Below are 15,484 nucleotides of genomic sequence, written 5' to 3'. Positions count from 1 at the left end.
CCACATCCTCACCAACACTTTTATTTTAATTAAAAAAAATTGTCTTTATTGATTTCAGAGAGAAAGGGAGAGATAGAAACATCAATGACGAGAGTCATTGATCTGCTGCCTCAAGCACGCCCCCCTCCCCCCCAACCCCGGCATGTGTCCTGACCAGGAATCCAATCAGCATCTCCTGGATCATAGGTCCAGGCTCAACCGCTGGCCCGGCTCTTTCTTGTAGTCACCATTCTAATGGAGTATAAGGTGGTATCTCATGGTTTTGATTAATTTTTCTCCAGTCACTAGTGACATTGAGCATCTTTTCATGTGCCTGTTGGGCACTTATGTTATCTTCTTTGGAGAGATGTCTATTCAAGTCCATTCCCCATTTTAAAAATCTGGTTGTTTGCTTTCTTGTTGAGTTGTAGTTCATTATATATTTTGGATATTAACCATTATCACACATATGATTAGTAATATTTTCTCCTCTCCTGTACATTGCCTTTTCACTTTGTGCCCACTAATGCTCAGAAGGGCTAAACTCTTTCCCCAAACTCATTTCTTTCAAAAAAACCATGCTCTTTCCCCTGACTTCCTTGTACCAGGATGGTACCACTCTGCTTTAGTAGCAGGCTCAAAAACTGAAACCATTTACCTCCTCATCCCTAGTTAACTCAAATTAATGACAACTGCTGTTTACCTTCACTCTACTTGTAGATCTAGTCACTATTATTGCATATCTAATATACTGTTACTTAATGATAAACGTTATTTAAAGCCTCCACATACACTGTGAAGTAAAGGGATAATTAAAGCATACGTAAAGAAGTTGCCGAAGAGTACAGAGTAAATAAATAACTAAATCAGGATTTAAACTCAGCGACTGGGCCACGGTTGGTCTTGAAATCTGTTACGCAAGGAAGCTCGGCCAGGCGAGGGCCAGGGTTCCATTCTCACGGAATTCTTCCTCCTTCCCATAACCGCAACCCTGACGTCAGCGCGGGTCTCCCAAGCCTCTCTTCCGCCTCCCGTGCGCGGAGTAAAGCGGCCCGCCCAGCCGGCTCTACTTCCGGGGGGGAAGAAAAAGAGGAGCGCCAACGGAAGCGGCTAAGGTGCTGTGTAATCACTCTGCAGTTTAGGCGTTGGATCTTCTAAAATGCCGGATTACCTCGGTGCAGATCAGCGGAAAACCAAAGAGGAGGAGAAGGAAGACAAGCCTATCCGAGGTCAGTTGACTTGGGCAGGAGATCCGGGCCGGGGTTAGGACCAGGCTTCGCCCGGGAGGAGAGCCTGGATTCATGTCCGGAGCTCCGTACTCGCTCTCTTTTGTGCCGCTGGTGATTTGATCTGGGGCTGCGGCTGGGTTAACCTGCCAGCCCTTCCTCTCTCTCTCATCCCGCCCCAAGTTCTATATTCATTTTCCGCTGATCGACATTTTTATTCACGTCCAGCTCTCAGGTCTTGAAGAAGTCGCGCACCCTGCTTGGCCTTGCGGGCGGTGAAAAGTTAACCCCGCCTGGCCGTGCGTGGTCACCTGGATCCTCTTTGCTGTCCCTGCGCCCCCTTAAGTGTGACAGCTTGGAGCCAGGACCCCAAAACATAATTTTCTTTAAAAAAATTCCTTTAACTAGATAATACATTTACATACATATAACTTAAAAGGGAGAAAAAAAGATACATTGACAAGTGCCTCATCCTTGGCCCCAGCCACCCACCTATCCACGGAGGCAACTAATGGTGCCATTTTGCGTTATCTTTCCAGACGTTTTCAATGCATATACAGTTTTGTTTATATATTCCTCTTATTTTTTACATAAATGCAGCATACTGTACATCTTGCTTTTCAGTGTTTACATATATTAGGGATACGTTCATATCATTATATAGAGCCAGTGTTGTGTGTTTCTGCATTGGCATAGTATTCCAGTTTTCTGGGTGTAATGTATGAAATTATTATTGATGGACATTTAGATTTCTCCCATTCTGTTGGCCACTATAAAGAAATGAGTAACCTCTTTCATATAACTTTCACCACATGCACCAACACAAGCTGTAGGATAAATTTTAGAAATGGAGTTGTAATTTTGATAGGGCCAAATGACTCTCCTAGACTGTACCACTTTTACCCACAGTGCATGAGAGAGCCGCACACCGTTTTCGTACATAATTTCTTCCCAGTAGCCCCTTACGTAGTCTCATCTTTATGCTATTTTCTTCTTTTGTTCCTTACAGACAATTTTAAAGCATTCTTATGGTGTTTTTTTCTTCTTTTCCCTTACTCTTCCCTTCCTAAACAACTTCAACCTCTCCTAGCAACCTTTCCTCTCTTTCCAACCTCCTCCCAAAGGAAGGGCATTTCCTTTCTACTTTCATCCCATATTCTGCTCTTTCCTTTGAAAATATTTTAGGGCACTGTAAACCTCAGAGGTACTCAGTCACCTAATGGAAAACTTAGTTACGCAGATTTAACATTTCATCTGTGTATTTGTTTGGGTATTATTCTGTAAAAGTATTAATAAATTTATCCCTTGGATACAATTAATGCCTAATGCGTGTATAGCATTTTATGATCTTCATCCATATTTTATTTGATCTTTATAGCAACACTGTGAGGATAAATTATTACCTCTATTTTTCCTTTTTCTTTACTCATTGATTTTTTTTGAGAGAGAACGAGAAAGAAAAAAACATTGATTAGTTGTTCCATTTGTTTATGCATTCATTGGTTGTTTCTTGTATTGCCCTGACCGGGGATTGAACCCAAAATCTGCTGTATGGGGATGACAGTCCAACCACCTGAATTACCCGGCCAGCGTGTAAAGTCATTTTTTCTTAATTTTAAATTTTATTTTAGGCATCTTAAGGCAGTGTCAGTGGCTGATAACTACTGGATAGTGGAGATCTGGGAACCCATGCGGACCTTAGACTTTAATTCTTAGGGAAATAATTCCTTTTTATATGTGCTTTTGCTATAAACTATGTATTTTTAGATTTAACTTTATCATGCAAGATGAACTCACTGCAGAGGACTTCCTTTCTTGGATGAATGTATTTGATGGTTGAGTTATGGTGAGAGAACCCTCTTCCAGGTTGCAGTCAGTCATCTTCTGACTGTATCTCTCACATGGTAGAAAAAGCCATTATCTCTGTTTTTCAGATGAGAAAACTGATGCTCAGAGATTAAATGTTTTTTCCTAGGTTACTTAGCAAATGCTTGACTTTCTTGGGACTGGTGCCAGTTGTTTTGATTCTCAAACTGTTCTTTGGCCTCCCTGTTCTTATTGGATCACATCACTTTGAGACTTTCCAGCATCTGTGTTGTGTATTTTTCTTTTAATCTGTCTTCACCCAATTATCCATGATTCCAAGTACTGTTTGAAGGTTGTATTTATATCATCATTGCAACTTTGTACATTTTTCCTCACTCAACTAATGAGGTTTGAATTGAACAGAGAATTGTTAGCTCTAATTTCTTTTGTTTGAATCTCATGTATTATCTCTTTTCTTTCAGCTCTGGATGAGGGTGATATTGCCTTGTTGAAAACTTATGTAAGTCCTTTTAGTGTCTACAAAATACAGATGTTATATGTTGAAATAAGAACTATTATTGGTATTGCTCTTCCAGAATAATTAGAAGAGCATGTCTAGAAGTTTATAGTAATCTTAACTGAAATAAAGTTACCTTCCTACATTTTCTATCTAGAATAGATCAGAGTATTAATATTCATGGTGTCTAAGTTTATACATTATTTTTATACTATTTGTAATTAAGTGTGGAACTCTATAGAAAGATATTTGAAATAATTTACACAAATGTTTTCTGTACTTGAAATGTATGAACTGTTAAATGTTTTTGTAGTTCAATAAATTGATAATTTCCTGATACTCTCATTAAACTGATCTTTATCTCCTAGGGTCAGAGCACTTACTCTAGGCAGATCAAGCAGGTTGAAGATGACATTCAACAACTTCTCAAGAAAATTAATGAGCTCACTGGTATATATATTTTAATTCCTGTTTCCTCTCTCTAAATGTAATATGTTAATTATATCAAAGGATTTTAAATACAAATGTTGCTCTTTCATGAATTATAGATTTTTAGACATTATTATTCTCCCTGTCTTTTAAGAAATTGGGTCTCATTTAATAATCTTTTACTACCTTTTACAAACAAGTTTAATTCTTAAGCAGTTAAGAAACGACATCGTCCTTTAAGGAAGGAATGTTTCTATTCGTCAAAGCCAAGTTCAATAAACTCTAATAAATAAGTTAAAGTTTCTTATTAAATAAAAATATGATCTCACATGGTATTGCTTGAAGTAAGTGGGCTATTGCCTAGTAATTTTTGGGAATTTGAGAAGTGAAGTTTTATAGTATTTTACCACAAAAAATGTCAAATAGGGTATTAAATTTTTGGCTTGTGATTACTTCAGGGTAGTGGTTTTCAGCTGAGGCAATTTTGCCCCGCCCCCCCCCCCAGGATATTTGGCAGTGTCTGGAGATATTCTTGATTTTCATAACTTGAGGGGGAGATGGTGCTAGTGGCACCTAGTGGCTAGTGTCTAGGTATGCTGCTAACTATCCTATAATGCACAGCACACTCCCACAACAAATTATTCACTTCAAAATGTCAGTAGTGCAGAGGTTGAGAAAGCTTGCTTTAGGGTGATGTATTACCTTTTAATGAATTTTGTAATCTCTCTTTACGTAGGTATTAAAGAGTCTGACACTGGCCTGGCCCCACCAGCACTCTGGGATTTGGCTGCAGATAAACAAACACTCCAGAGTGAACAGCCTTTACAGGTTGCGAGGTATGTCCTATGGAAATTTATTTTATCTATTACAGGCACTTTTTAGAGTCTTGGGTATAATGCGATAGTTCATAAAGGATTTTTATTCCAAATTCCAAGTAAATAAATCTTTCTACAAAAGTATCTGGGCTTAAAATTTTATGCCTTAAACATTTATTCAAGAAGTAGGTGAAGACATAATTATATAAAAGATTCAAATGATACAGAAAAATGCAGGGCAAATGTGAAAATCTTTCTTTCCATCTTCACTTTCCACTGCCCCTTTCTCATACATAACTACTGAAAGTAGTTTGGTCCTCTTAATCCTGCTGTATATCTTCCTATCCCTACATACTCCTAAGATAATTGTATAAAAAGTTAGGTCAGATCAGTATTCAGTATTTTTATAATTATGGCTAAGTAAACCCTTTTCACAAAGAGCCAAGAAGTAAACTGTGATTACATTTCCATTCTTGTACCACTTTTTGTTTTCCTTGTCATAATTGTCTTGTTTTTTCATTAGCCTGGTTTTGTATGTATATTACTAACTCAGGCCCTCAATTTTTCCTGATTGTCTAAATTGCTCTTCAAATGCACTAGGTCCATCAGGTTTTCCCATGTATACCTCAGGTGCGCCATCTGCATCAATATCACGTATTCTCTCGGGTTCATCTTCCTGAAGGCGTCATCCCAGCACTTTCTGCCCTCCTTCAGTTTGACCAGTTGCCCTTCATTCCTCTTGAATCACAATCATCCCATGACTTCTGGGGTTTCCCTTTGCCTCTCTCCTATTGCTTGTGTACCAACTCTTTTTGGTTTACTTTCACTCTCATTAGATGGGCTTTATTCTCTGGTAGCTTCCTAAAGAGGGTCATTTGGAGGTAATGTTTTGAGACCACATATGTCTGAAAATGTCTTGACTGGTATAAAATTCTTCCTCCAGAAATTTGAAGGCATCGTTCCATTGTCCTCTGTCTCCAGTGTTAGTCTGAAGCCATTCTGATACCCAGTCCTGTATATGTGACCTGTTTTTTCCTCTGAAAGTTGTAGTGTCTCCTCTTGTTCTCACTTGCTCTGAAATTTCATGACATGTGCCTTGGTGTTGGTCTGTTTTTATCGATGGTGCTGGGCTCATGTCCTTCAGTGTGGCACATTTTCTTGAAACTATTTGAATAATTTCTTTCCTTTTTTTTTTTTTTTTTTTAATGGGACGCTTCATGAATTTGCGTGTCATCCTTTCAGAGGAGCCATGCTAATCTCTGTATTGTCCCAATTTTATTTATTTATAATTTATTTTTAGTGTCTTCCATTATGTTTTTTAAAATTTATTTGTTGTTGACAGTGTTCATTCCAGTGCTACTATATGTGCTGCCGAATCAAGCATACTTTCCATTTTCTAATATCCAGATAACAGAAGTCTGAAATATAATAGAAGTCCTCTATCTTGAACTTCTATTATTTGGATATTAGGCCATCAGGATTGCTCCTCTAATGTGCTAATCTTTCTCTCTTGCTTTTCTTTTTTATTTTTCTCTACTTTTTATGAGATTTTCTTAACTTTGTATTTGAGTCCTTCTGTTGATTTTTCATCTATTACTCTTCTCAAGTTTTTAATACCCAAGAACTCTTTTTTCCATTATTGTATGTGTTTTGTTGTTTTTTGAATGTTCTTTTGGCATATTATGGTTGTAGTATGTTTTCATCTTTAAGCAAATTAATGGTAATTGGAAGGTTTGTTTCCTCTGAGGTGTTTTTTTCTCCTTGCTTGTTTGGTGTCTGTCCTCTATGCGAGATGTCTGGTAATCTTACTTTGGGCTTTGGTTTTAGTGGGAGACCAAAAAAGCTATAGAAGCTCTAGATCCAATAGTAAAGCATGTTGATTCTAAGTTTCACTATACCGTGTATGGTTGGATGTTTAGCTGCGGAATCTTTAGTATCAGTATCTTTATTTCTTTTTTCTTTTTACTTTTTGTAAATCCTCACCCAAGGATATTTTTTCCATTGATTTCTTTTTTTAGGGAGGGAGAGAGAGAGAAACATCAATGTGAGAGAGACTACCCAGGTACGTGCCCTTGACTGGGAATCGAACCCACAACCCTTTGGTGCATGGGCCAATGCTCTACCCACTAAGCCATACTGGCAAGGGCATTGTCAGTATCTTTAGATCTTTGCATTTGGATGGTCATTTTTCCCAGATCAGTTGTTTTCAGTCTCCTGTTGTCTGTAATCTCCAATATTTTAGAAGAACAGTGGAGATAGAAGGCTGGAGGATTTCAGCAACAGGTTCACTTATCCTTACTCACTCTTCCCCTCTCGCCTCCCCACCTTCCTCATTTTCATTAAAGTTATCACCACCACTACACCACCCCACCTCTTGCCCCAGTATTTCTTGATGACTTCTGTTTTACTCTTTCCAGAATATTTTCATCACCCCAAAAAGAAACCCCATACCTATTAGCAGTTCCTATTCCCCTTTCTCCCAGCAACCACTCATCTACTTTCTGTCTGTATGGGTTTGCCTATCCTGGATATTGCATATAAATGTTTGCTCTTTTGTTTCTGACTTCTTTCACTTAGCATAATGTTTCAAGATTCATCTATGTTGTAGCATGTATCAGGACATCATTTCTTTTTTATAGCCAAATACTGTTTCAGCCTAATTACTATCTTCATTGATATTCTCTATTTAGTGAGATGTCCATACACTCATTAAACCATTGTTTAAACGTGGTTTCCTTCAGTTTTTAAAAAAAATTTTATGATACTGATTAAAGTGTTTGTTTAGTAAGACCAGTGTCTAAGCTTCTTCAGGGACAGTTTCTGTGGACAGCTTTTTCCCTATGTATGGGCCGTACTTTCCTACTTCTTTTTGTCACATATTTTTTTGGTGGAAATAACTTTAAAAAATTTTTTTTCTTTTTAAATTTATTGTTGACCATATTACAGATGTTGTTTTGAGTAATGTAATATGTTAGATCTGGAAATCAGATTTCCCCTTTCCCCAGGGTTTGTTATCATTGCTGTTTTTCCTTTGAAATATTTTGGTCAGGCTCTTGTTCCCTACATGGTATAATGCTGCCTCAGACAGTTGTGATGTTAAATAATTGTCTCTGCTTGTTTTCAACAACTGCCCTGTGGGTAGGGGTATTAACACAGAGTGAGCTCTGAGTCAGGCCAAATAAACACAAGTCCTGAACTGCCAGACAGGCCACATAGTGACAGTTCTCTGAGGGTTGGGCTTCCTGCAACTCCTCCTTCCCCATTTCCAGAGTTGGGAAAATGTTAATTTTTGACTGTATTTGCCAGTGTTCACTTTGCTTTCAAGGAGGAGTATATTTTCGAAGGCCCCTACTTCACCATTCTGGAAGTTGAGGTCCCTGTATAGTCTTTACTTTTTCAGCTGTGGATTAAAAAATCCATATCTATGCATATAGTGTTGGCAGGATCTGTCGGGTAAAGTAGTGATAAATACTTTTTATATATATAATTCTATCTCCTGGTAGACCTTGTCTAGGAACAGGAAACAGAGTCTTTCACACAGTTATGCCTCAAGGACAAAGTATCTTTACCTTACTTTCTGTGCTACCTACATACATACTCCAGAGATAGTTTTGTACTTCCCTGTATTTTCTGTCACAACTTATGACATGGGTTGTAACATGAGTTCTGTTTTCGTTTTTCTCAGTAGACAAATAATATAGAAGAGGAAAGGCAGTAGAGTATTTTCTATATAGTGTACGTACTATTACAAATTTGCCTTCATTATGTCACACAGGAAATAATACATTTAAGTTAAAAGTAGCAACAACAAAAATGGATTTGAACTATAAACTCAGGAAAGAATGGAAAAACATTTATTATTTAGTTTAAGACAATGACTGTTTTCTGATAGGGAAAATAAAAAGGAGAGTAACTTGAGACAGCAGTTTTCAACCATTTTCATCTCATGGCGCACAAACTAATTACTAAAATTTTAGTGACACACTAAAAAATATATTTTTGCTGATCTGACAAAAAAAGGTATGATTTTGATTCATTCTCACTGGATGGCTATTGTTGTGTTGGCTGTTGTCTTTCTTTTATTTGACAATGTGAGGGAAAAGAAGTCAGTGCCCCTGACTAAATAGTCAGGTATTGCATGTTTTAAAAATTCTTGTGGCACACTGGTTGAAAATTGCTGACTTAAGATAGAAGTATCACTAATAAAGGAATATAGTTATGAAAATCAAGAAATTAGAGAACTTCCTACTGATGAAATATTTGGGTTTAATTTTCTAGGGGTATGTATCTTTTGAAAATTCTATGGCTTGGCTTAAGTTAGGTGGACCCTTGAGATTGAGCATATTCTATAGAAAAGGATCTTTTAACAGTGGCCCAGTTTCTGCAGTTCTAGTTTACACCTGCTCATTAGTGTGTTGCATGCCCAGGGGAGACTCTAGTTACTTGAATTCATTATTAGTGGTTTAGGTTCCTTACTCTAATCAAGTCTTTTGCTGTGTTAGATGTACAAAGATAATCAATGCTGATTCAGAGGACCCGAAGTACATTATCAACGTGAAGCAGTTTGCCAAGTTTGTGGTCGACCTCAGTGATCAGGTAGCACCTACTGACATTGAAGAAGGGATGAGAGTCGGGTAAGATTTCTATTTACAATAAATACTCGTCTTTCATTAAAGATACCATGTCGCATTCACACCCTTGGCTTTCTTTTGAATGAGTGTACTTACTGGTTGCCATGGAATACCAAGGAATAATCTAACAGAGTACTACAGTTGAAGATCCTTTCTTGTGCACCCGCTTCCTGACCTCCCATCTTCCTCTTTTTCCCCACTCCCACTATGGCTTTTTATGAATGACTTCAAATGTTATACTCAAAGTAAGTGCAGAATTTGAGAGTTGAGCTTGCCAGTCTTTTTAAGGTAACATGGTGTAGGTGGAGGAAGCACTTGCTTTAAGATAGTTATGAGGCTTGAATTAATGCAATTAATGTGTATAGAATGCGTAATAACTCACTTAGAACATTTTTTGAATGTGTGAGTGAGGATTTTTTTTACCCTTTTAGTGTGGACAGAAATAAGTATCAAATTCACATTCCACTGCCTCCTAAGATTGACCCAACAGTTACCATGATGCAGGTAAGAAACTATGGAGGGAAAAAGAAATGGCATGACTTAGAATACAGCTGCATCCATCTCAAAAAAATTTTAAACTTTAACTTATAAACTGTTAATATGTGGGTATATATTGATTTGCCCAAATTTTTAAAACCATGTTTCAGTTGAGAAAGTCTTTTTTAGTCTTTACTAGTTTGTCTCTCATTTAGTATCATAAATAATATAGCAAGTGGTTCTAACACTGGGCAGTATATTCCATTTAAAAAAATTCTTACTTGCTATAAGTCTGATTTTCCTTTTAGGGTATTGGGTCAGCTCTATTAGATAGAATATTTGGACTAGTATGCAAAAGTCTGTGGCTATATGTTGTACATTTTCTTCTCTCTTTTAGGTAGAGGAAAAACCTGATGTCACATACAGTGATGTGGGTGGCTGTAAGGAACAGATTGAGAAACTTCGAGAAGTAGTTGAAACCCCTCTACTTCATGTAAGTAACTGAGTCTGTTGCATTTAAAATTTCTTTGTATGATAACCTTTTGTACACTGTGCACTAAACTTGCCTATACATAAGGTAGCTTTTTAAGGTTTATATTTTCCTTAATGAAAATTTTTGAGGGGATAGAGGGTCAAGGTATGGAGAGTTGGTAAGTTCCAGAAGAGAAAGCAAAAGGATTGAGTGGTCAAGCCTATTCATAAAAAGAAAGATCTTCTATTTTAAGTGACACAGGAGGTTGAGGTATAACTTTTAGCAGTATGTTAAATATATTATAGCTTATTGTAGAAGATACCGTGTGTTTTAATGGTATCAAGAAGAAATGAGCTTAAATGGAATCAAAGTAAGCTTGGGACGATAGAAAACTAGTATGTTAAATACCAGAAACTACTTTTGTTCTTTAAACACTGTAATTTTTTTAAAATTAGGGAAAAAAATTTGTTGAGCCTGGATAGTAGAAATGCCTTTAAAAGCCATTCAGCCTTATGTATTGATATGAGTCTAGTTTACATCTTATACCTTAGAATAAGTAAAGTTCGTATTTAGATTAAGTATATAGATTGTGGACTTAATAATTTTGGTTTAAATATATTGATGTAGAAGTAGTCTTATTTTTATTATACAAAAGTGATAATTATAAAAATTGTGTCTCCATCACAGCCAGAGAGGTTTGTTAACCTTGGTATTGAGCCTCCCAAGGGTGTGCTGCTCTTTGGTCCACCGGGTACAGGCAAGACACTCTGTGCTCGGGCAGTTGCTAATAGGACTGATGCTTGCTTCATTCGAGTTATTGGATCTGAACTTGTACAGAAATACGTTGGTGAGGTAAAGTAAATTGATTGTAATCAAAGAATATGTAGCTCTGTAAAAGATATATAAGGCAGGGATGAAATTAAAATGGCAGTTTCACATCAAAAGATTGAGACCCGAAATTTCTTGATTGATGGATTGTAGTTGTAGAAGCCACCAGCCTTCCCTTGTAGTCATCTGGAAATAAATAACTGCTTAACATTTCTTTTTTTTTAATCCTCACTCAAGGATATTTTTTCTTTTCAAACATTTTCTATTTTTTAAAATTTATCTTTATTGTTGACAGTATTACAGATATTTTTTCCATTGCTTTTCAGAGAGAGTAGGAGAGAGAGAAACATCGATGTGAGAGAGACACATCAATTGGTTGCCTCCCATTCGTGCACCAACCAGGGCGGGGATCGAGCCTGCAACCGAGGTATATGTTTTTGGCTGGAATCAAACTTGGGACCCTTCGGTCCACAGGCTGACACTCTAACCACTAAGCCAAAATGGCTAGGGCCTGCTTAAGATTTTTAATAATCATGCTTCCTCCTCAGAAAGACAACAGTTTCTACAGATTTGGTTTATAAGAGAGATACCCCAGAAATGCCTGATGAATACATTCCAAAGTATGCTTTTACTTTAGGGCCAGCCTTTTATGGTCTAATGAGAAAGAGGGAATTTGGAGTGTCTGTCTATGTACAAACACACACACACACACACACACACAAAGAGAGACAGATTTTTTCATTAGAAAGTAAGTCTAGGGCTGTATCTATTATATCTGAAACTTTAATGATTAGAATACTTACAGTAAGAATTAGAAAAGGAGCTCTGGGAATTGAGCTATACGGTATAGTACTTTTATTCCTTGAGCAACACTTACAAATCAAATTCAGTGATCAGAAATGCCAAGTGATAAATCAGATGCTTTTATTTCCTCAAGTGTTACTGATTGAAATTGTGCCTTTATTTTATTTAACCTAAATGTTAATTTGACCTCTTTGGGTTTTATAGTTATTGGCTATTTACTAGGTATGGAATCATGAAATTACTTAAGGCTAAAAAGGTTAATTTGAGGCTAATTAGATTAACTTGATGGAATAGGTAACAGACTTCAGTTTTTTGGAAAAAGCCTTAGGTAATAATGGTTGAGAATACTGTTAGCAATATTGAAAAGTTTTGAGTATAACTTCTTAATATATTTTTAAAGATTTTAAAACCAACTCTGAATTAACAAATTATTTTTCTCATTAGGGGGCACGAATGGTTCGAGAGCTGTTTGAAATGGCCAGAACAAAAAAAGCCTGCCTTATCTTCTTTGATGAAATTGATGCTATTGGAGGTATGGATGGTATTTTAGAGAACTACTTTAGGGTTGGGATTCATGAGAGTCCTAAAGTAGTATGATAGGTTCATCTTGTAAAAGTTTTAATTCCAACTCTTCTGTGAGCTCTGGCACATTGGTGCCACAGATCTGATAAACAGTAGGGCTATACCATAAAGGAAAAAAGAAATGCTATATAGCATTGCTATTTCTCAAAGTCTTTGTACTTTCCTAACTTTATTCATACAACACATTTTCACACTTTAACAATTCCTAACTTGGGATACAGCTTCACTGGGGCATAATTTTATTGGTGGTGGTATTTCATAAAGTATACATAAAATATTGCTACTGTTGGCTTCATAGATCTAATGAAATAGAGTATTAGCTGTGCAATCTAGACAAGTCATTTTAGCTATCAGCAGTTTGCTCATCTTATAAAGGGTATGATAATTCCTGCCCTGTTTATTTCATGGGTTTTTGAGAGCTTTAAAGTAAGTAATGAATGTGATAAACTTTGAAAACTAAACTGTTCTATAGGCCTTGACTATTGTTATAGTCTGTGAAAGTAATAATACTTACTAGCTGGAGAAGTGTCATATGTCCAGACATTTGTTATTTAAGGAACATGGTGACAAAAATGACTTGAAAATATAGTGGACCTTGTAACACTGTTTGGGGACTCTGATTAGGTTACTTAGAACTTGCTTTTATACTGGATGGATGTTGTTGGGTTTGGACAGCCTATAGTTAATGTCTTCAAGTAGTTAACCTGAGCGTAGTATATTGATGCAGTGTGGTGACTCTGAAGTCATTTTTATAGTATTGTTGGAATAAGCCTTATGATGGATGTCAGGATGCTCTGAAGCTCTGCTTTCCAAAGTGAGTTGTGTATAAAACAGTATTAGGGTGCAGAAAGAAAATACTAAAATTTTTCCTCATATTTAATTTTAATCTAATTTTTAAATTTTTCATTTTTGTGTTGTAATACACATAATGCATTAATAAACAGTATGTATTTATATAATTTAAAAATGAAAATATATATTTGAAGGCTTTTTTTGTTTTGTTTTATTTTTGCTATTTTGGTTGAAATGAGACATTAACTGAGAGTACTCTAATGTATTCAAAATAGTGTGATAGTGTAAGTTATATTTCTACTGTATTATTGATTTAGCCTTACTGTTGGTTTATTTTACTTATTTATTTGTTAATCCTCACCTAGGATATTTTTTCTATTGATTTTTTTTTTAGAGAGAGTGGGAAGGAAGGTGGGGGAGAGACAGAAGAGGTAGAGGGGAGAGAAACATTGATGTGAGAGAGACACATTGATTGGTTGCCTCCCCCACCCGCCCCCACCGAGGCTGGGGATCAGACCTGCAGTCCAGATACATACCCTTGACCAGAAATTGAACCCAGGATCCTTTGGTGTGCTGTGGAAGTGTGTGTGAACGCTCTAACCACTGAGCAACACCAGCCAGGGCTTTAGCCTTATTTTTAAGGACAGTTTTGAGAAATGTAGAAGAGTGTGGCAGTTTCTCACATTATAGGGCTGAAGTTTGCATTTATTCTGCTGCCTAGTCCCTGTGTACATTGTGTTAAACAATGGAGGTGTTTTTGAGTGATTTAAAAACAAAAGTTCCTTAAAGAGGATTCAAAAAATACTTCAAGGGATCCTACGATAAATAAATCTATGATGAGTCTTTTGAAAGATTCACTTTCTAATTTGTTTTGTGTAAAGCAGGCAGGTCTTGTAGGAGTTGCTTAAACCTGGATATTCACTTGCACTGGGGCATGCTTTGAGCTCAGATTTGTAGTACTTTCAGGTTATGCATAGTGCTCCTGTGACTGGAGAGATCTTTCCTTTTGTCTTAGGGGCTCGTTTTGATGATGGTGCTGGAGGTGACAATGAAGTACAGAGAACGATGTTGGAACTGATTAATCAGCTGGATGGTTTTGATCCTCGAGGCAACATTAAAGTGCTTATGGCCACTAACAGACCTGACACTTTGGATCCAGCACTGATGAGGCCAGGGAGATTGGATAGGAAGATTGAATTTAGCTTACCTGATCTAGAGGTAAGAAAATAATTTCTTTTTTAGAAACAGGATTCTTGAAATTTTTTCTTCCTGTGATGTTTTCCATTGTAATAGTATTCAATTCTCTATTTTTAGGGTCGGACTCACATTTTCAAGATCCATGCGCGTTCAATGAGTGTTGAAAGAGATATCAGATTTGAATTGTTAGCACGACTGTGTCCAAATAGCACTGGTAGGTTGAAAGGTCTTGTTTATATTTGCTGGTCTGTCTGTCCAGGCTGCTTTAATTAAGCCTATTTTCTTTTTGCTTGAAAGGTGCTGAGATTAGAAGTGTCTGCACAGAAGCTGGTATGTTTGCCATCAGAGCACGGCGAAAAATAGCTACTGAGAAGGATTTCTTGGAAGCTGTAAATAAGGTCATTAAGTCCTATGCCAAATTCAGTGCTACTCCTCGCTATATGACATACAACTGAGCCCTGAAGCTTTCATGAAAACACTTCTTTTCATTGGAATCGTAAGCTTATGTAGACTTGTTAATAACCATTGCACACAAAAAAATAAATGGTTTGAAAATTGTATGCTTTTTTTCAGACTTTTCTCTGTAGTACAATAAAAGGTGATATCTAATATTAGGCAGAAAAGCTTATTACAGTGTATGTTGTTTTCTGATCTACTATTTAAGTGTTCCATATGATAAAGTGCTTGTTTCGAGCATGTATGTCCTAAGCATATATTGGCTGGGTGCTATACAGATGTCATTGTACCGTCCCATCTGCTCAGTGAGGTAGATCAATGAATCTTGATCTAATGAATGCAAAAACTTTCCTATCAAATTAACTTGTAGCAGAGCTGGAATTGTCAGCTCTATCTCCTGTGCTCCTAACCAGTGTACTCTTCTGCCCTCATCAGTATAGCCCATCTGGCCCTGGCTGGTTTTCTCAGTGGTT

The 15,484-nt window shown here is 36.8% G+C and overlaps 1 protein-coding gene across 1 annotated transcript; it reads left to right on the top strand.

The window, feature by feature from the left end:
* The first annotated feature begins 1,016 nt into the window (after window positions 1-1,016).
* On the top strand, window positions 1,017-15,113 carry PSMC2 (proteasome 26S subunit, ATPase 2). Its single transcript, XM_081146782.1, has 12 exons — window positions 1,017-1,208; window positions 3,494-3,531; window positions 3,897-3,978; window positions 4,694-4,793; window positions 9,275-9,406; window positions 9,835-9,907; window positions 10,278-10,373; window positions 11,040-11,204; window positions 12,429-12,516; window positions 14,374-14,576; window positions 14,673-14,769; window positions 14,853-15,113. The coding sequence occupies exons 1-12, from the start codon at window positions 1,139-1,141 to the stop codon at window positions 15,008-15,010; spliced, it is 1,302 nt and encodes a 433-aa protein (XP_081002908.1). The 5' UTR covers window positions 1,017-1,138; the 3' UTR covers window positions 15,011-15,113.
* The last annotated feature ends 371 nt before the right edge of the window (window positions 15,114-15,484 follow it).

The sequence above is a fragment of the Miniopterus schreibersii genome, assembly GCF_964146895.1.
Source record: "Miniopterus schreibersii genome assembly, chromosome: 9".
NCBI classification, from domain to species: Eukaryota; Metazoa; Chordata; class Mammalia; order Chiroptera; family Miniopteridae; genus Miniopterus; species Miniopterus schreibersii.
Note: the sequence above shows the minus strand (reverse complement) of the source record. Positions and strands in the feature narration are given on the sequence as shown.

What these genes read in the sequence shown, in the direction of transcription:
- PSMC2 (XM_081146782.1), top strand. Translation starts at nt 1,139, where the DNA reads ATGCCGGATTACCTCGGTGCAGATCAGCGGAAAACCAAAGAGGAGGAG. An exon ending in TTGCCTTGTTGAAAACTTAT is followed by an intron (nt 3,532 to 3,896) that starts GTAAGTCCTTTT and finishes TTTATCTCCTAG; the next exon opens with GGTCAGAGCACTTACTCTAG. An exon ending in TTAGCTTACCTGATCTAGAG is followed by an intron (nt 14,577 to 14,672) that starts GTAAGAAAATAA and finishes CTCTATTTTTAG; the next exon opens with GGTCGGACTCACATTTTCAA.